Source organism: Dasypus novemcinctus, chromosome 17 (genome assembly GCF_030445035.2).
Source record: "Dasypus novemcinctus isolate mDasNov1 chromosome 17, mDasNov1.1.hap2, whole genome shotgun sequence".
Lineage (NCBI taxonomy): Eukaryota > Metazoa > Chordata > Mammalia > Cingulata > Dasypodidae > Dasypus > Dasypus novemcinctus.
The window spans coordinates 20,627,007-20,648,723 of record NC_080689.1 but is presented as its reverse complement, the minus strand read 5'-3'; the positions used below and the strand labels follow the sequence as shown (position 1 = coordinate 20,648,723).

The window sequence follows — 21,717 nt, the reverse complement described above, 5'->3', positions numbered from 1 at the left end:
CTTTCATCTCCTAAAGCATACTAAAGATCATTTTGTAAAAGTCTTTGTCCAGTATGTCCACACTCCGGTTCTTCAGTGCTGTTTTCTACATTTTTAGCTTATTCCTTTGGGTGGGCTATCATTTCCTGTTTCTTTGTCTCATATGTTATAATCTTTTGTTGCATACTTTGTCATTTTAATATTTTAAAATGTTAACTCAGGGATTTATTCCCTGAGATGTCTGTTTCTAGAATTTGTATCCAGCCAGTGATACGACATATTTGCTTGAGTGCCAGGAGCTAAGAAAACCAAGCAAACCTAAACAAAAATCACCTTTCACAGTCTTTGCAAATTGGCTTCACATTGACTGGTGCTCTCCTTCAGAGTTCGGTCCTATTGGGAAGGTCAATACAAAGTGAATGCAGAGTGTGGAGTTCTTCCTGTGCTTTCTGGGCCTGTGTCTTGCCCTGGGCTTGTGCCTATTAGTAGTCTTAGGAGTTCCCCTGTTTGCAGGAGTTTGAATGTCTTCTCTACTCCCACAAAAGAAATCTTCTCCCTCTCCTGGGTGTTCCACAGCAGGACTTAAAGTAGGTAAGTCTTTACCCCTGCCTTAATTGCTTCTTATTCTGCTTTTGTTGTCTCAAGGTGCCTTTGCTTAGAGGGCAAACTTGGAGGGGGAGCAAGCCAGAGAGGAGTTTCCCAAGTCAGTCAGTCCCAGCCGATTGAGGGACCCATGAAGGAAGTGTGCACTGGCTCCAAACTTCCCCAAAGAGGGAATAAGGGAAGGGCCAGGAAGGGCACCAGGAGTTTCTTCCATGGCTCTCCAAAACTGCATTTTCTTGACTCAGCCCCTACCCAGCAAATGCAGTCCTTTACATGTCCTCTGCAGCTCTGAGGAAGTATAGAACCTTTACATCTCCTCTGTTGCTTTAGTTCAGGGTGGGCTGGAACAATGGCCACCCTCAGAGATGGGCCCACAGTGATTCAAAGTAGCTAATCAAAAGCAGTGATCATACTGCACACACACACCCATCAATGGATCTTGGGGAACTAGGTATATGTTCCTCTTTGGCAACAGCAAGCTACATCAGGGGCTATACCCCACTGCTGCCTGTCATGAGAACAGGGGATAGGTGATGGTAATTGTCGCTGGAGAGAGCAATTCTCTGGTATTTATTGCAATTTACCAGCCTCTTCCTTTCATTCTTCTTGGATGCTGCACAGTGTTCTACTGGACTTCGGAATTTCAAAATTGTTGTTTAAGACAGATCCTGCCTGTTTAATAATTGTTCTGGTGAAGGGACTGATTCCTGGGTTTTCTTACTCTACCATTTTCCACAACCTCCTCTGATTAACTCAAACTCAATCTTGGTAAGGCCTTGATAAGGTCACCATTCTATAAAATCCGAAGGACTCTTGTTGGTTGTCTTCTGTGTAGATCTCTCAGTGGTATTCAGTGCCATTTTCTTCCTGATGCACCCTTTTCCCTTGGGTTGTATGGTCCTATATGTATTTTCCTCTTATTCCTTTGGCCACTCTTACACAGTCTTCCTCTATTACTTGACCACTAAATGTTGAGGTTTCTCAGGGCTTAGTCCTACGTCCTCTTTTGTTCTCATTATATGATCTCTCTTGGTGGCCCTATCCATTCTAATGGCTTCGAATACCATCTAATATCTATGACTCCCCAATATATATTTCCAGTTTAAACTTCCCTTTTAAGCACTGGACCTAATTTATCCAAATGCTATTTGACACACCCACATGGCTACTTCACAGGCAACTACAATTTAGAACACTCAAATCATTCTCTTGATTAAAGAGAAGAAGAAGAAGAAGAAAAACTTTATTTTTCACTAGGTTAGCAAATAATACTACCAAATACCTATTTTCTAAAGCCAAGACCTAAGGCTGATCCTCACCACTCTTTCTCCTTCATGCCCTGTGCAACCAATGCAACATTATTTTCTAATCCAACACTAGGTTCTATCTCGAAAAAATTTATTGAGTCATTCACTTTTCTCCAACACACTGCCTGCTCTAGACTGAATTACAGATATGTCCGGTCTGAACTATGGTAGCAACATCTTAGAAGATACCCTGACTTTTCTCTTGCCCCTCTAATCCCATTTCCAAACAGTACCCTGGGGGATATACACTCTAAAATATAAATTAGATTACTGATTTCCATCAAATCTAAGACTCCACACATTGAAGGGTTACTCCATTATTTTATGTATCAGGAAAGAAACAAATTCTGCAAATTAAACTATTTTGCAGTACTTTTTATCACATAACCAGAATATTAAATATTATTTAAATAGTAAAGTGTGAAAAAATATGGACCTTAGAAATGAAGAAAGAAAGTACATTACTGTACTGCTCAAAATTCATCAATTTCAGTTACACTTAGAATGTCACCCAAACTCTATACTCCCTGTGAGGTTCTACATATTCTGTCCCTACGTATCTAGCCCCATCCCTTGCCATACCTCTTTCCCTCCAAGAGCCAGGCATGGTCTTTCACACTTCCCTGAATGCACCAAGTACTTCCCTGCCTCAAGCCTTTGCCCTTGCTCCAATTACAATGGGGAATGCTCCACCCCATCTGCCTCTCTTCTACTCTTCCATTGGGGAACGCATCCTTTAGAGCCCAGCTCACATGGAATTTCCTCAGAGAAATCCTCATTTAAGTGAGGCTCTCCCTCTGCTTCCTCTTATTGCCCCTATTCTTTCCATTACAACAGTTGTAGTGGTTTGTTGTCACATCCTTTGGGGAATGTTTACTTGTTTACTGCTTGCCTTCTGCACATGTAGTTCCATGAAGGCCAAGATCATGTCTGTTTTATCATCACTATTTGTCCACGACCTGGAAAAAGTCTGGCACATAATAGGTGCACAAGGAACGTATGTTTACTGGAAGCCAGCAGACCTTTCAGGATCTGGCCTTTGTCAATCTCTTCAGCTATATCTTATATATCACTTTTCCACCCTCACATAATCAACCAGTGCTAATTTACTTGTAGTGTTCCTGACCCGACGCAATATTTCATGTCTCCAAATCTTTGCTCATGGCATTTATTCTGCAAGGAACACACTCCCCTACTGCAGATCCCATATCACTTTTTATTCACTTAGCTAACTTTCATCTGCCTTCCAAGTCCTTCAAGGCTCAACCAGAGCCTATTGCAAGCCTTTTCTAACCCAACTTCATGCTGATAAATGTGTTTACTCTTCCTGATCCTCACTAAACATTTAAGACAACCTTGAAAATCATGGCACAGCACAGTATCACTAATACCTGAGACTGAGCACTTGTGGCCATAGCTTAGTAGAAGAAATTACCAATTTCCATCTCAATGGAAAGAAAGAGTCGAATTAAGGTGGTGTTGGAAGTAAAAAGTACAATTGACAATGCAGAAATTTGTGTTTGAAATTGCCAAAAGCAAACTTGTACAGCTCTTCTAAAAGCAGATTAAAAGAACAAAATGATGGGCTAGAAGATAATGAATATAGGAGCTAAAGAGCATTGACCTAAAAAGTATCCTGAATGGAAAAAAAAAAACCAAATAAACAAACTATAACAAAAGCAATGATCAAATAAATAAGTATGGGTAAATGTAAAGTGTTTTATTTTGATTTTTTAGAGGATTGCATATGCACACAGAAGAGGCTCATTGTGTACTTCATAAAATTAAAGACTCTACTCAGATCCTACACAATTATACTGCTAAAGAATATATTTACAGCTATCAGAACTATCCAGAAAACAAGTATACCATTAGAAAAAATCAGGCTGGTGTCAATTACACTGAACGATCTTTGTGGGAAAAAATTCACAACTCGAGAAAGTCTATAAACAAAAATCTTAACATTCATGTGGGAAGGCAACAGAAAGACGTTCTGGGATAAAAAAGTTCTCAGAAATGATAATATTTATGTGATCTTATAAAAATCATTAGTACAGCATTTGATCTCTTGAAAGAGAACTAAAATGAAGAACTCAAGTTTAGGGAAGTCTTGGTACAAAAGCCCCAGAAATAAATATTTTAAACAAGTTAACCATTGGAGTTAGGTCTAAATAACTATTATAAAAATGGTAATAACCTAATGAAAATGCTCAAAATTTTTTGAAAGATTGGGAAGATGTCATATATAAATGTGATATAGGACAAATTATAATATATATTTAAATACACATAACATGTAAAAATCATCAAAAGATATAGAAACATACAGCTGATCCTCATTTATGGATTCTGTATTTGTGAATTTTTCTATTTGCTCAAATTTATTTGTAACCCCAAATTTAATACTCACAGCATTTTTGTGGTCATTCACAGACAGGCAGAGTGGCAAAAAATTTGAGTTGCCCAACACACACTTTCCCAGCTGAGGTCAGACGAGGCAATGCTCTGCTGTCTTGCTTCATCTCTCATACAGTAAACAATTACCTTTTTCAGTCTATTTAGTGCCATGTTTTTCATTTTTTTGTGCTTTTTCTGTTTAAAATGGCCCCTAAGCGTAGTGCTGAAGTGCTGTCTTGTGTTCCTAGTTCAGGAAGGCTGTGTTGCGCCTACAGAGAAAGATGTGTTAGATGTGCTTTGTTCAGGCGTGATGTATTCTGTTGTTATTGGCCATGTGGTCAAATGTTAGCCAATCAACAATATATATTAGGTAAGGTGTCTTTAAACAGAAATACACATAAAAACAGGATTATAAACTGATGGGTTGATGAAAATATTCTGACTACAGGATTCCAGTAATCTATCTAACCTTGTAACCCAGGAGCAATAAACAGCACCTAATTCAGTGTTCAGCGTTCACTTTATAGAACAAAACTACTGTGAATAATGAGAATCAACCATACTTGTTCCAAAGGCCAGAAAAATATATATTAAAGTATTAGTTAAGTTGAAGAGAAAAAAGTATTCTTTGCCTTAGGAAGAAGGAAATGAAAAGGCACTTGACTCTGAGATGAGAAAATATAAGTTTAAAGAGATGACAGTATATTAAATTTCAAAAATAAGGAAGATAAATTGACAGCGAGAAATAAGAACATTTCAGAGATAAGAGGGTCAATTTACCACCAGAAAGAAACAACTCTGTTTCTTTCTACCTAATATACCATCAAAAATACATAAAATAAAAAATATCAAACTAAAATTAGAAGCAGTCAAATCCTCACAGTTTTAGGAGATTAAACATTCCCCTCTCAGTAATTTACATAATAAGCAAACAAAACATTACAAACCTATAAGATATATAGGTTCAACAAACAATTGCTGAATGTACGTTTTTTTAAGTACACACAGAATATCTACTAAAATATACCATATCTGAGCCAAAAACAAATTTCAAAGGATTGAAGTCATTTAGAGAAGTTCTCTGATCAGAGTAGAATTAAACTAGAAATGAAAAACAAAAAGGTAACTGGAAAAATCCCCCAATTCTCATATATAAAGCAAAACATTTCTAAATAATTTGTTGGTCAAAGAAATAAGGGACAATGTATATTAGATGTATTCTTATCTGAAGGATAACAAAATACAACATATCAAAACTTGTAGATGCAGATAAAACCATTTTTAGAGGGAAGTATATAGGCATAAATACATATATTAGAAAACAAGATGGAAAATCCAGTGACCTCAGGATCTATCTCAAGAAGTTAGAAATAAAGATAAATGAAACCCAAAGGAAGTAGAATGAAGAGGAGGAAAAAATAAAGATAAAAGCAGAAATTAACAAAATAGAAAACAAAGATATAATTGAAAAAATTAAAGCAAAACTAAAGTTGTTTCTTTGAAAAGACTAATTTCATATACCATTAGGAAGACTGATGAAGGGCAAACCAGAGGAGACACAAGTTACTATATAAAAACAGACATCACTATCCATAATATAGATATTAAGAAAATTAAAAGGATATTATGAACAACTTTGTGCCAATTTCAAAATTTACATAAATAGATTATATGAAAATTTATCAAAACTGATATAAGAAGTTAAAAATTGAATATTTTATTTATTAAATATTTATCTGCAATTTTTAAAACCCTACATTCTACATGCAAAACAAAAACATAAAAAAAAGCAAAAAAACAAAAATAAAAATCCCAAGCTCAAATGACTTCACTGGTGATTTTTTCAAGGAATTCAAGAAAGTAGTAACACCAATCTTACACAAACTTTTCCAGAAAAAAGAAAAAGGACACTTTCTAGCTCATTTTATAAGACCATAACAACCTTTACTCCACAACTTCATAAGGACATTGGAAGTAAGGAGAATTAAAGGCTATAATCTCTCTCTCATGAACATAGAAGCAAATGTTCTAAATAATATATCAGCAAATCAATTCCAGTTATACATAAGAAGGGTAGGATGCAACATAAACATACTGAATACCTAGGAATAAGTCTAAAAATTTTGCGCAAGCTTTTACCATGAAACTCCAACAAAACACTAAGACAAATGAAAGAAAACCTAAATAAATAGAGGGATATATCAAGTTTATGGGTTACAAGTCTAAATAATAAAAAACATGAAATTTCTCCAAACTGATAATACAATTCCAAAATCCCAGCAGAGATTCTTGTGGAAATTGATAAGCTGATTATAAAATTATATAGAAATGTAAAAGCCAAGAATAGATGTGACAATCTCAATTAAGAACAAAACGGAGAATTCAGAATTTATAGCACTAAACTTAATTAAAACTTAGAACAATAATAATGAAGACAATGTGTCAAGATGGATAAACCTATGAAATGGAACAGAGAATCCAGAAATAGACCTGACTCTAGGTATCAGGATAAAACTGGGGAAAAGTTTACCTTTTCAATAAATGGTGATGACTTGACTGTACATTCATTTGGGGAAAAAAGTAAACTTTGACCTCTATTTCACACCATAAAAAAAAAAAACAATTCCAGGAAGATGACAGAATCAACTGAGAAAGGTAAAACAATAAAGCCTTTAGGAGACAACATAAAAGAGACCTTGACTTTAGGGTTGGCAATGATTTCTTGAACAAAACACAGAAGTACTCATCTCATAAAGGAAATAAAAGATTGGACTTCATTAAAATTAAGAACTTGGGTTCATCTGAAGTTATCACTAAGAACTGTTGCAAGCACTTCATTTTAAAGAGGTCTGTTATGTAGGAACAGATAACTGAAACAATATCCAAACAGCCAATAAGGAAAGAAAAGATGTTCATTACTTACCCAAGAAATGCCTATTGCCAACTTAATGAGATATCCTTATCAACATTGCTAATATTTAAAAGGACTGGGAAGTGGATTTGGCTCAATGGACAGAGTGTCTGCCTACCACATGGGAGGTCCAAGGCTCAAAACCAGGGCCTCCTGACCCATGTGGTGAGCTGGCCCATGTGCAGTGCTGATGTGTGCAAGGAGTGCCATGCCACGCAGGGGTGTCCCCCACATAGGGAAGCCCCTCACACAGGAGTGCACCCCATAAGGAAAGCTGCCCCGCACGAAAAAAGTGCAGCCTGCCAAGGAGTGGTGCCACACACACGGAGAGCTGAGGCAGCAGATGATGCAACAAAGACACAGAGATTCCCAGTGCCACTAACAAGAATATAAGCAGACACAGAAGAACACAAAACAAATGGACACAGAGAGCAGACAACTGGGGGGGGGGGCAGGGTGTGTGTAAAGGGGATAGAAAGAAATAAAATAAATAAATCTAAAAATTAAAAAAAGTAAAAGGACTGACAATATCAATTGTTGGCAAGGATATGGAAGCAGAATTCTCAGGCTTTGCAGGTGGCTGTGTAAATTAGTACTCTGGGAAACTGGCTGCATCTACTAAAGTGAAATGTGTATATATTCTATGACCCAATAATCATACGTAACAGAAATTAGTGTTCATGTCCACTAAAAGACATGTACAAGAATAGGCACAGGAGCTTTATTCTTAATAGCCCCAAGCTGGAAGCAAACCGAATATCCATCTGAAGGTCATCAACAGAATGGATTTGTAATTGTGGTGTATTCATACAACAAAATACTATAGAATAATGAAGATGAATGGCTGCTACATATAACAATATAGATGACTCTTGCAAACATCATGTTGAATGAAAAAGGCCAGACACTGTATGACTCCATTTATATAATTTTCACAAACAGATAAATGAATCCACAGAGATGAAGTTGGAATTATATTGTAGTATTTGAGTATGAGATGGGAAGTGGGCAATAACCAGGAGGAGGCTGGCTACCCAGGTATGCTTGCTCTAGACAAGTTTATTAAGCTATACACTTACAAATTATGCACTTTTCTGGATATATTTTAAATAGTGATTTATAGGTTTACTTTTTTAAAAAGGCCAATCTACACTGCTATCTTTTCCAGTTAAGGACAATGTTACATTTCAAAAGCTCATTTTGCCTCTATTTCCTACTGGAAGGAGGGACTGTAGTGGATATATTATTTGATGAAAATATTAAGAGTCTCTTAGTAGTAATCCTGATTACCACTCACTACCTGCTCACTGTAACCCATTCAAATACTATGAAGCACATTTTCCTCTAACTGCAAAGTGAAGGTAAGCTATTTTTTCTGTTGTGTTTTTTTAAAAACAGGAATAAAGGTAAAAATAAGAGCAAATATGTAATGCAATATATCTTTCCTTAAAAATGTAATTATATTTCCATATGATGTATTGTAAGCCAAGGGAATTATTTGAAGAATCTGGACCCAATATACTACTATTCTTTGGCTTCTAGAAGGTGATGGAGCATGACTATGGAACAATTTTTTTAAAATCTTGGAATTATAACATCATTGCAATTTATTCAGAGCAGACTGAAATCGTAATATTCTAGGACATAGGGCCTAAGAATTATGAAAATTACCAAATGATGGAAAATGGAAGTAAGTCATTTAATGTTTAAAAGGTCGACCATTTCTCACTGTTAAGCATTCATGATGAGACAGCCCGGCTCCCCAGGAACTTTGCTAGCTCTGCCCCCTTCCCCAGAGTGAACCACTGAGGGTCTGTTCCCAGGTGCCTTTCCCCACTCCACGCGCTCTTTCGAAACTTTGAAAATAAACACAGTTAGTAAATACTTTATACAGGGAAAAAACATAAAATTAATGTGTTTTAAAATTTTGTGATTTTATTTGAACATCCAAGAAAGAATCAAAGTATTTAAATTATGTTCCTAGCTTTCATTTCCATTAGGCTTTGGAAGTCAAGGGAATAGGACAAATGGACATAAGAGTGGCTCTTTATCATCCAAAATAAGGTCAAGAATGAATATCCTTTGAATGAAATCATTTAAATGAACTGCTTTAAAAGTCCAAAAAAGAAAATTAATTTAGCTCCTCCATTTCAAATTGTATTAAAATACACATTCACTGTATGATCAAGAAAACTAGAAAAGTGCTTTTGGCCCAAACAGCATTCCTCGCTGAGGGAGCTCACACAAAAGCTCGGGGGTTGTCTCTGAAAAGCACATTTTTGTCCTTAAACCACTTCTAAAGTACACAGTTTGCACTGGGCACAAATCTTCCTGCTCAGAGAAAGGGCACATGGGGAGCTGAAGGTATGCCTTGTGGGGAAGCCACTGCTATGTGCCAGATGTTTGTTCAATTACAGTAAAACTTCCATGTTATAAGATTAAATTCAAAACAGAACATTTGTGACATTTAAAGGAAAAATCTAAATTAGATTGAAAGTAATATATACTTTTTAATGAGACACAAAACATTTTTCTTTTTGCAAAAGCAAAACCTGTAAAAGCAAGTCATCTGTGCTTCTTTAGAGAAAAAGAAAGTGTATTTCTGAATTTAAAAAGTCATTTTCTTCCTATTTCTTCCCACCACGGGCTGACAAAATGTTACATAAAAATGGGTAATAGAATGAGAAGAATTTGAATTTGCCACAAAAAGAAACAATTCTAAAAATTCAAAAGAAAAAAATGAGAAGGAAAACCAAAATATAAAAAAATCTTTTAATACCTTTGAAGGTAAAGAATTATCATTTATAATTATCTAATAATGGACTATTACAAAAAGTAGAGCTCCCTAGTGAATAAAATTCATGCCACTCAGAAAAAGTACTTTAGGTACTTCTGGAAAACATGCTGAACTTAATTGCAATTATGCACAAAAGATAAGTAAAATATATACATTTTGTGCTTTTCTATTAAATTTTTAAATGTACTGTTATCTTTTCATACCACATTTATATTAGTGGAATTTTCTCTGCATCAATTTAATGTTTTTATATTTTTACACCTGGTGTTTAAAAAAAAAATCATCTTATTCTAACTTTAGAGCCATGCTGTGCATTTTTTCTTTTCATATAATCTTTCCTACACTAAGAGGAACAGCCAGTGAAGATTGGGAAAAAGTCTTAAGTAGTGGCCAAACATATCAAACACCAGATTCATCTTTTTGACACTTAGACCCCAGAGACAACACAAGATCAGCCAAAAATTTCTCATTTTTTTCAATATTCTAATTTTTCTCCTTCTATATTCAAACAGGAGGCCAAAAAAGATCAGTTATGAAACCACAGAAAATAGGCAGTGTAGCTCTAGAAATAACAACTCCAATGCTTGAATGCAAACATGTATCAGCATTGGCCATATTGGTAATTGAACACATGAAACAATTTAAAACTTAAAATATTTAGAAGGTTAATGGGGGGAAATTAGTCACACAGAACTCTTAGGAACACCAAAAGAGTGAAGAATTAAAGCAAATTATACATAAATGAATCACTATACTGTATTCCATATGAGTTTAAGTCAATTTTAGGTTTTAAACCAGATAGCATCTAATATAGCAACTCATCTGGCGTTAAATGCCCCCTTCTTTTAGGTGTCCACAAACTAAGAAAACAAATGACAATAATTTGGGTGTCAGTGTGAGAAGTGAGAAAATAGTGCCATGCATTGAGCACGATGTATGGACCAGCCTCTATCCTAATCGTAAACGTGAATGCCAATGCTCATCAACATAATTTAACTCTCACAACTACTCCATATGGGTACAATTACTACCCCCATATTACAGATGGAGAACTGAGGCCCGTGAGGTCAGGTAACTCAACCAAGTCCACACAGCTCATAGTGCTGGAGCAAGGCTCCACCGCCCAGCCTCTGCTATACCCCATTGATACTCACAGTGTGCTTTAGGGAATTAGGTGTAGAGGAAAATAGGGAAGATTTCACAAAAGTGCACAACATCCTGAACCTGGAGTTACTGTTCATGTTACTTGATGGTCCAGGATGAGCTACAGAGCATCTTTTCATCCCTTTGTTCATTCAACGAATACACCTTGTGCATATTTCCAGGGGCACAGAGCTGGGAACAACAATGACGATTCTGGTCTAACTGGCATTACAGTCTAGCAGTGGAGTCTGACAATCAACAAGATAAACAAGGGGAATAAGATGCCAAATAAAACAAAAGTAGAGCAAAGAAGGGTAAGTAGCAGGATGTGTCAGGGGGTGACTGAAATCAAAGGAAGGGTGGCTAGGAAGGGGCTCCCTAGACAGTGATGCTAAATAAGGACCTGTGGGAGGTAAGAGACAACCATCTCTGTACACCTCGTATTAGTGTAATAAGTTTCCTTATTTTGAGCTATTTATTGCAGCCAAAAGCATGTCTGTGGTTCTGTGGTGAAGATTAAATGAGAAAAATGGATGCAATGCCTTTAGCACAGTGCCGGGTTCATAACAAGAACTCAGTGAGTGCTATCCATTATTATTATTGCTATTGTTCTAATAAGGTCATGAAATAAGGGGTACGAAGTACCCCCAATCCACTCACACTGGGAGTCCAACAGCCACTTAATATTCTATCAGACACCTATGGAAATGATATGCCATTTTCAGCATTATGAATTCTGAAGTATAAAAATACTGCTCATAACAGCCGTCCATAATCTAAAGAGGACTTGGGTGGCTGTTGACCTCAAAGGCCTGCAGAAACACATGCAGGAACCCCAGTGCCCCGGGCCTGAGGGGGTGTCAGGCTAAGGTGCCAGCTGGCTTGCCTATTCATAGATGTCACTCTCTGGCAGTCTCTTGTCTATTTTTTTGGCTGCAGAGGAAGCATTTACTTGTCCCTCTAAGAACAGATGATTTTCCATAGCTCTGGGGTTTTAAAAGGTCAGCAGTGACAAAAGGCTTAGGAAGAGCTCTTGAATTTTGTTTGCTATTATGGATTTCTTTATAAAACCTTTGATATACAGAAGACAATCAAGTAATGCATGGAAAATCTGTATTCCAGGTCCAAAAGCAGCTTATTCCAGCAAAATTTCCTCAGCTCTGTCCCTGATGATTTAAGCATCCATTTTAACTCACTTCTCCAGAAGTCCATTCACAGGACAAGTGAGTGTGAGGAACAGTAGCTGTCATAGCTGGAAGCCACTTCCTTTCCTTATCTGTAAAGTTGTAGGATCCTTTTCCATTTTACACGTGGGAGACAGAGGATCTAATGTTAAACGAAACTCCCTTTCTCTAGAAAAGAAAGAAGTATTTAAAAGTCCTATCTTCTTACTAGCTTTTTCAGTTTCCAACCCTAAAACTACTAAAAACTCCAAAGTCTTTGAGCCAAGCAGCCAGATATAATATAGTATTGTGTCAGGGGACTGCAGTGTCCTACTACTTCTTAAAAAATATTTTCTCTTTGGTGATAGGTACAAAGTTCTATCTCCATCCCACAAAACCACCAATTGCCTTGGAGCATTGTCAACAACGGCTTTGTAATTTCACTGTGCACTGTTCATAGAAAATGTACCTAAAAGTCTAAAAAACAATCCAATCTTATTCCCAATTCCTTTTTTTTTTTTTTTTTCCCTTTGATTTGGCAAAGGATGTTTCTACTGTGTACAAAGTTAGGCTAAGAGTTTGGGCCCAACTTCTTAGAGTCTTACTGACAGGACTGCTCTCAATGAGGTTCACAAAGCTGGCCATCCTTACCACTTGCATTTGTTCTATTTCTTCCTTCAAATGAATGAACCAGAAAGAAGTGGCTGGGGGCAAATATCTAAATGGTTACAGGATTAGAATCTCTGTAGTTGTTCTACAACAGGACTTGATTCTTGGACTACTTTGGTTAGAATCCTATAGGAGTCCAGAGTTCAGGCTAGATTTTATAAGCCCCCTTCCAATCTTGTAATTCTTAATGTTTGAACAAGCAATAGAACTGCTTTGAAAACTGGAAGCAGAAGCTGCTGGTTAGATCCTAAGTCCAGGTCATTATTTTTAAAAAGTGAAAAATAATGATAATAATAATTGAAAAAAAAAAAACCTAGGGGAGGAAAATATAGGAGTGGGATATAGAATCAACATAAAAGGTTTTGGTTTTTCCTTTCCATTGAAAAAAACAGGTACTACTAGAAATGTATCCATCTGATTTTTTATTCCCATGTCCACATAGCAGAACTCATTCCTTTATCATTCAGCCAGTGGCAGATCAGTTTGAAAAAGAGAGGTACTTAATATGGCTTCATTTTTTTATCTTAGATATAAATATATACTATTCCTTCACAAATCAAATCCACATTATGTAGGCAGAATGTCCAACACCAACCACACTGCTTACCATCATACCAGCTTCCCATTCCTTGCTCTGACCCTTGGATTCTCCTTACTCTGCCTGACTCTTCCTTTTCCCATGGGGTCTACTGCTTTCTAATATATTATACAGCTTACTTCTTTATTAGTTTATCATTTATTACAATACTCCAAGAAAGTACAGCTCTAGTTCCTAGGACGTGGTTGGCACCTAATATTTGCCGAATGAATTAATGATGATGCTTTCTAAAAGATGGTGTTTTAGGGAGTGATCTTGGTCATGGATTAGAGGTCTAACTAGCCATGACTCACAGAGGATGTCAAGTAATGGAGGGACAGGTGCCTGGATTAGGGAAGTGCTGTCTGTGTTTTCTTTGGGTCCCTGCTAGGCCAGCACGGTCCCTCTGTTGTGCAGAGGGACAGCAGAGCAGAGAGAGCCTGGAGGGGTGAGGTGGACCCAACTCCACTTGCAGTCACACAGAGCTTTCACTGAGCCTGGAAGCAACAGGGCAAGCTCAGCTGCTCCTGGAGAGAACCACATGGAAGGAGGCGTGGGAGATGAGTGAGCAGTCAGACGGGAAGCCTTTCCCCTCGGGGGTCAGGGCAGACGTGCTGACACTTAGGAATGTGAGGGCCACACATTTCCCCACTCTTCTCCCACTCACACACATTCTGCTGCTGATGAAGAAACCAAACCCTGAGCAGCTTACAAGTGCTGGGATGAATCTTTTTCGTAAGAATTACAATTCCACAATAAAAGATGCGTAATGTAAAAGAGCAAAAGAAAATTGTGTGTATGTATTTTAACAAAAGGATAAGGTTAAGTGGGATATAAAACAGTGCACTGAGTGAAAGAAGTAAAAAGTTTACACACAATGTAAAAACTCTGCCTAGAGAATGAAAAGAATGTGGCAGGAAGAGATGAACTATGGTTCAAAGATGAAAGGAAAGCAGGGAGGAGGAAGTCAACCAAAGGGTCCCATTCTCTTATGATTTTCTGGCATCTGAGTCTGGAACTTGAGAATAATCACCTGTGCATTATATTATATAAGGCATGAAACACCCTGCACAGATTTATATCCATAAAGTGTATTGAAACTCTTATTACTTAAATATAATCACATCACGTATTTGATACGCGCGACATTACCTATTTGTCCCTGATTCCCCTCCTGGAATGTATGCTCCAGGTGGACAAGGCTGTGTGGGTTCTGCCTGGCGCAGATAGGCACTCCGTAAACATTTGTTTACGGATAATGAATGAAATAAACGCTCACCCACCACCCTCTTGCCACTTCAGTCCAGCTGAACTTCAAATAACACTGCTGTTCTTTATCTCATGTGGCAGACCAAAGGTATGTCTCTTCCCTCTCCCAGATCACCATATACAGAAGGGAAAGAAAGGAGCTAAAAACTGCTGTGCTACTAAAGACAGTTCATCCTTACAGATGGCGCCATTTCATTGTCGTTTAATAAGTGATCAGATGCTGACAACGCTCTCAGCCATGGGAAACTGGGGAAGTGTCAGCCCTCTGCTGTGCCCAGACCTCCAGTGAAATTCAGGGTTCCTTTAGCCCTGCTTAGAGGAAGGTATGTGGCCTTGACATTAACCAGGCCTCAGCTGCTTTAAGTACAAATTCAGAAGCTGGTGAATGGGCATGAAGGAGATAGCCGACCACTTCTCCATGTTAATTCAAGTACATCACATGAGCCAGCCCCACCCTAAATCACAGCCCAGGGTAGAGGTCAGGTATAGATCTACTGGCTGAGTTTCAGATTAAGTCCAAGAACAGAACTTTTGGCTAAATACTAAATATCTAATTTAGTATACTGGATTAAGCCCATGAACTTGAAAGACAATCATGCCTAAAAATTAAGATTTCTAGTTACACTGCCATATATCATAGCACAATATTCCAAATTACCTATTTTGTTACTCATAAAATTGTCCAGTGTCTGGTATAAAAAATATGGCTCATATATAGAAAGAGAGTACATTAAAGTATAGTAATTTACAAAGCACTAGTTTTTGAAAAACACATTTTTTAATTCAAGTTTTTCCCAACTAATGATCAACTAAATTAGAGCTTCAACTAAACTGGAGTGGTTATATAACTCTCAAGGTGCAAAAATCACTATTAAAAAAGCACACAATTAAAGAAAAAATTATTAAGAGACAAAATAAATGTGCATATATTTCTATTTGGTATATTCCCCTCGAACAAGAATTTTGATAAGTGTAGCACGCGAGGGGACTGGTATTTTTTTTTTCTGGACTGCTTTGCATGGTGTGACCATCAGCAGTTACAACTTGGGCCATTTTTCAGTGAAGGAACCTTTTATTATACATGATTTCGAGCTGACTGAAGAAGCAAACCTGCATCTTTTTGGAATGCAGGAATCCTGCAAATCCCTTCCACTAGTGGCTCAGATGCGCTAGCCTCCGATTTCTCCAGAAGAACATATGCATTCATGCAATGCCTTCTCTAAGAGATCTAGTCTCAGAGCCCTATGAAGTTAACATAAAACTCCAACTACTGGAACAGGGATTCCTTTTAAATCTTTCATAGCCTACTTTATCCGGATACTTTCCTCTTATTTCCAAACTCCTGATCCCTTCCAATCCCCTCACCCTGCTTGTTTAGACTCCACCCTCCACTCTTTCTTTCACTTGAAGCCAAATCTGGCACCGATGTTTTGTCTGCTCAGCAGGAGAGCAATTTCAACAATCTCCTGCTTTGTATAAGATCATTTTATTCCTCCCAATGTAATAATTAGTTTCAGATGAACCTGGTTGCCATTCCTCAGCTGGGTCCCATTGTGGTACTAGCAAAGAGAGCAGGCACTTCCTGTTGCACTCTTTTTCAGAGAAAAGAATCTGGATGCTATCTAAGGCCCAAAACAGATCCTCTGTAATTTACTTCCTTAACATCTAGCTTGGTTCTGATAACCTAGATTTCCAAACAGACGGACTGAAATTATGATTAAAGGAATCCTTTCAGTTTATTCTTAAAAAGGTTCAGATAAATTATTCCTCAATTTCTCAAACTATAATAGGGAATCAAAAACAAAAATCTTATGAAAATAATCAGTGCTGTGCCCTTCAGAGGAACAGAGGATGCATACTGGAAGCCAGCAGCACTATTTTAATGTCTCACAGCTTATTAACTTTTGTGGGGATGATAAACCATGACAGGTTAGAAAATACACTAGCTTAGAGCTAAGGATATGAGAGGATTACCTCTAGAAAACCTCAGCTGACAGTGGTGCAGAGAAAGCATGCAAGTCATTATTTTTTATAAACAGAATGATGGAGGTGATGATGTGACACAATCTAAACAGGCAGAGCATCAGGCTACAGCAGGGAGGTCTCTGCAATTTCTTTTTTAAGTCTCCCAAGGCACCTAAAATTGTCCACACATTTTGACTCATAAAGTAAGTACCAATGGTGGAACCATCTGTGGGTATTTCACCATCATAACCTTGGGTATCCTATCTGTAAATCCCAGCCTCTCCAGGGCTATGTTTTCAGGTATGTGTCATCTCGATGTATACATGCTTTGGGGTCCTGAGTTGTGAGACTCTCCCAGTATCTTAGAGTCTTCACCTGTTTAAAAGAAAGCGAACTTCTCTCCATTTCATCATGCAAGGACTGTATGATTTCTTCTGGTTTTTCTTACCTTCACATGTTCGGCCATCTGCAGAGACCGAGAAACCCTGCTGGCAGACACAGTGAAAAGACCCGGCTGTGTTTAGACACTCCCCATGAGAACCGCAGAGCCCCGGCTGCTCACATTCATTAATATCTGGAATTTAAAAAGAGAGTTACAAATAACTTGAAAAAAGTCTGTCTGGTCTTCACACGGTATCAAACATACTGTAAGAAAAACCGACTACAAGATGGACAGAGACTTACTGTGTGACACATCTATACCCTATGTCCTTGTAACACACCACAAGACAAGTGTGCACCATCATGGAAACTATTTAGGCTGAATAACAGGAAATAACTGGTATCCAACCACCTTTTCAAAAATAAAGCAGTTGTAGGATTACAGAAAAATTATGCAGAAAGTACAGAGTTCTCACATATGCCCACTCATACATGGTTTTCCATTATTAACATTCTGCATTAATGTGGTACCTTTATTACAATTGATGAGACAATATTATTATTTAACTATCATCCCATGGTTTACATCAGGATTCACTCTTTGTGTGGTATAGTTCCATGGTTTTTAAAATTTTTATTCTGGTATCATATATATAAAACCTAAAATTTGCCATTTGAACCACATTCAAATATAGAATTCAGTGGTAGAGTATTAACTACACTGACAAGTTTGTGCTCCATCACCATCAACCACCTCTGACCTACAAAAACACTTCCCAAGTTCAACTAAAGCTAACCATATTCAGACACATTTGGAGGCCTGAGGAACACTCTGCTGCAATCAACAACTCCTCTGGGAGATATTCTCTGTCAGGGAGACAGGGGTGTCCTCTCCTGTCCTCCCGCATGGCCACACGCATTAACACCCTGCCTCATCCCTGCCTATCCATCCCCGGGACGTGGACTTCTAAAGGGTGAGGCCAGACACTTAAGCATTTGGCTTATCAACTGCACTTTACAAATGTCTGAATATATAAAGGAAATAGACTCTAATACATATTTCATTGAAAATGGACAGCAAAAAAAAAATTAAGAAAAAGATCTTTCAGACCGGGGAGGTTCTTATTACTTATACGGTTCCGTGATACTGAAATTAGCAAAAGGACATAAAGGGCTCAGTGCAGCACCTAACACGCAGCAAAGTGTCAAAAAGTGCTAGCTACCAGTATTATGGCCACGAGCAGATCATGCTGTATTTGAACTCATGTCGACCATCCTATGCCCTGCCTGGCCTCAGTGTGAAGATTATGCTCCTCACGGCCAGGGCTGGGCGGCCTTCCTAAACACTGCCCAGGCACTCAGTGCTGCTTGGTGGAAAGTGAAATGTCCTTCTCACCAGTCCTAATTATGGTGGCTAACGGTGCCCAAGCTGGCAACACACGGAGCCCTGAAGGACAGCCCACCCATTCACACTGGTTCTGACTCATGCAATTGCCTGTCTGTGCTGTGTTTTCATGGTTGATTAACTCACTTGCATCCCTCATTAACACTGAAAGCTTCCTGGGGAGAAGAACTGCATATTTTAACTGTGTGTCCCCATCTCCTAGTACTGTACCCTGACAGTGTCTTATGCACGTTTGTCCACCACAAAATTGCTCACAGTTATATCTTGATCCTTTAAACTAATCAGTGATTGGCTACTATGAGTTACGTGTGGTCATAAAAGCTATCGCACCCATGCCACAGCAAACTAGGGTCACTCTCCTACCTTCCTGAGGTCTCTTAGCCCTCCTTTTTATCTCTCCCTGAAGAGGCCCTCAGTACATTCTCATAAAGTTCGCCCTTAATTCACTTAGAACCCATTTGCTGAATGCCTCCTCTGAGCAGGTTGCACAGGATGGGGTCCCATTATAAGGCTCACAGTATAATGGAGGCAGCAGGAACACACAGGGAAAATGGTAAAGCTTTATGGGAACATGGAGTAGGTACAGGTTATGAGCCCTTCCTAGTAACACACTAAGTCACCAGCCTTGTGGATATCTTCTTCAAAAAGTCACCCCTTTCCCTGCATCCAGTGCCTCCTGCCTGGACTCATCTTTATGCCCTGTTGATCTCATTGTACAACAAAAATTCTGGCAATATCACTGATTTATCCAGCTCTTTTTGTTAACCTTGTACTCTTTGCCATCTTCCAAATAATTCTGAATAGTTACCTTAACCATTCTGAATCAAAATAAGAAACCAAACAGGAATTACTCATATTTTCTTAACAATCCTCCCATTCTTATTATTAGGACCAATTTTCAGATTTTCAAGGAAGAGCATCATTTTTCTGCTTTCTATTTTTTCAATGTAATTTCACTGTAAAATTCTTCATTTCCTTTGATAAAATTTCTGGTATCATCTATTTTTGCTCCCTACCTACTAGTAATACCTGAGATTGGTAATCTTTTTGAATCTTACCTCATCTTAGCCTTCAGATCTATTTTCTCCTAACCTGCTACCTATATTTACCCCTACCTGGGCAGCAAGGTACCATGAAGTTCCACTCACCCAGGAATGAAGCCGAAAACCCACATTCCTCTTGTCAATCCTAGATTTGGCTACCCAAGACCTCCTTCTTATTTTATCCTGTGCCTTAGTGTGGCTCATTAACAGCTACCTGCTTTGCAACTCTAGATAGGGGGAAATATGCACACACTTCTTGCTTTAAGAAAAGTCAGTGATTAACAAATAAATGTCTAAAAGTTTGATGACAGGAACTGAGGATGAATTACCAGACTTTTTTCCAGGAAAACTGCTAAGATTATCTGGAACTAGAGAAACATATGCATTTAATTTGGGGTGTACTTACTGAGGCATTTCTAAACTACGCAATATGCTGCTAGTAACTCAGAGCTGAAAGCCAGACAATATTTAAACTGGGTTTCTTTCATGGGTCCGAGGTTCCACACAAATTCACAATTTGGCATGCATAGCCAAAACGTGAAACTCAAGTGCGTTCTGAGCCCTAAATAAACGCTGCCACATTCCTAAAGTGGTTATTAGCCTGAAATTTCCATGCTGTCTGTATATCATCACTAATTTTGAGGGGTAAGAGAATCTTTAAAGACAGTTTCAGTTGAAAATGCCCTAAAGATTATGAAACTATCTTCAGATTATTAGGTAAGGTTTAAAATGTATGCCTATTACACATTGTTATTCAAATATGCCCCATGGTTATTAGTGCCAGCAATTTATATTTTTGATATTAAATTCTGAAATCAATGCCTACCTCCAGAATGCGGACATGATCCTGTGATTAGACAGATGCAGACTAGTAAATTCAGGCAGTAAAAGAACACAAAGCTACCTTCACTGACAGAGCAAAGAGAGGATTCAAACCAAGGTGAAGGTTTTGAATCATAGCCTTTAAAGAAGAAGGTAGGTAGACAGGTCAGGGGTTCATACACAAAAGTACCCTTAAATGGTATTAAGAACTGCTTCAGGAATCCTTTTTATCCATTGGGGTTTAACTTTTTCAAGCAGACCTATTAATTCATTATGGAATACGGGAATCACCACTGTAACCATTTAATAATGACAGTTGTTCTCGAGAGATTCTTGCCCTTCTTTTTGAGAACAATGCATGACTTGCAGGATGGGAGTTCAGCTGTATTTTCTTGTTCATTGTGTGGATCTCACCCTATGACCACATGAACACATCCATATTCCACAGAAGCACGCCCCCACTGCGCCCTTTCCCACATATCCCCCCGCCCTGAAGCCCTGCACCAGGAATCCTCTCTTGCCATATCTGCCAAAAGAATATTTCCACCATTGTAGTCAAGAATTTCTCGAGAACAAACCAGTGCCTAATAAAAGAAAGCAGACCAATATGTCAAGCCCTCAATATTAATGCATGTAACTATGACCCTTATTCTTCAAAAATTGATAGTGGTTACCATAGGTTCCAAGGGGAGAGGGAGGGAATAATAGATGGAACACAGGGCATTTTTAGGGCATTGGAATTGCACTACATGATCTTGCAATGATGAATATAGGCCATTACACATTTCGTCAAAACCCATGAAAGCGCATGGTACAAATATAAACCATTGGCCATGGTTAGCAGCAGTGCTTCACTATTTGTTCCTCAAATGTAAGAAATTTACCACACTCAGGTAAAATGTTATTAACGGGGAAAATGTGAGACGGAGACAGGGTGGGGTATGTATAGGAATCCCCTATATTTTCTAAGTGACTTTTCTGTAACCTAAAGATTCTTTGAAAACAAAGTGTAAAAAATAAGACAAAAAAATAGTAATTGTTAGTCCATAAAGTATCATAAATTCAGAGCAGTCATATACATTAGAGTTGACATCAAACCACAGACACAATTTCAATGCATGGAAAGAAAACATGAGTGCAATTAAGAAATCAGGTAACTAAATCAAATCCTTATGGCTTAACTCTAGAAGTTAAATTATAAAATTTTCAATACGAAGCCCTGATCCATTTATACTGACGTAGTTTTGCCTCTCTTCTGTACACAAAATGGACAAGAGAGGCATTTG

At 37.9% G+C, this 21,717-nt stretch overlaps 1 protein-coding gene across 8 annotated transcripts in view; it reads right to left on the bottom strand.

The window, feature by feature from the left end:
* The window catches only part of LTBP1 (latent transforming growth factor beta binding protein 1), a 410,312-nt gene that overhangs the window by 60,995 nt on the left and 327,600 nt on the right, over positions 1 to 21,717 (bottom strand). For all 8 annotated transcript variants that reach the window (XM_058278378.2, XM_058278382.2, XM_058278380.2 and 5 more), the window contains one exon: positions 17,229 to 17,354. In XM_058278378.2, coding sequence (XP_058134361.1) covers positions 17,229 to 17,354 — 126 coding nt within the window. The remainder of the gene's footprint in view (positions 1 to 17,228; positions 17,355 to 21,717) is intronic.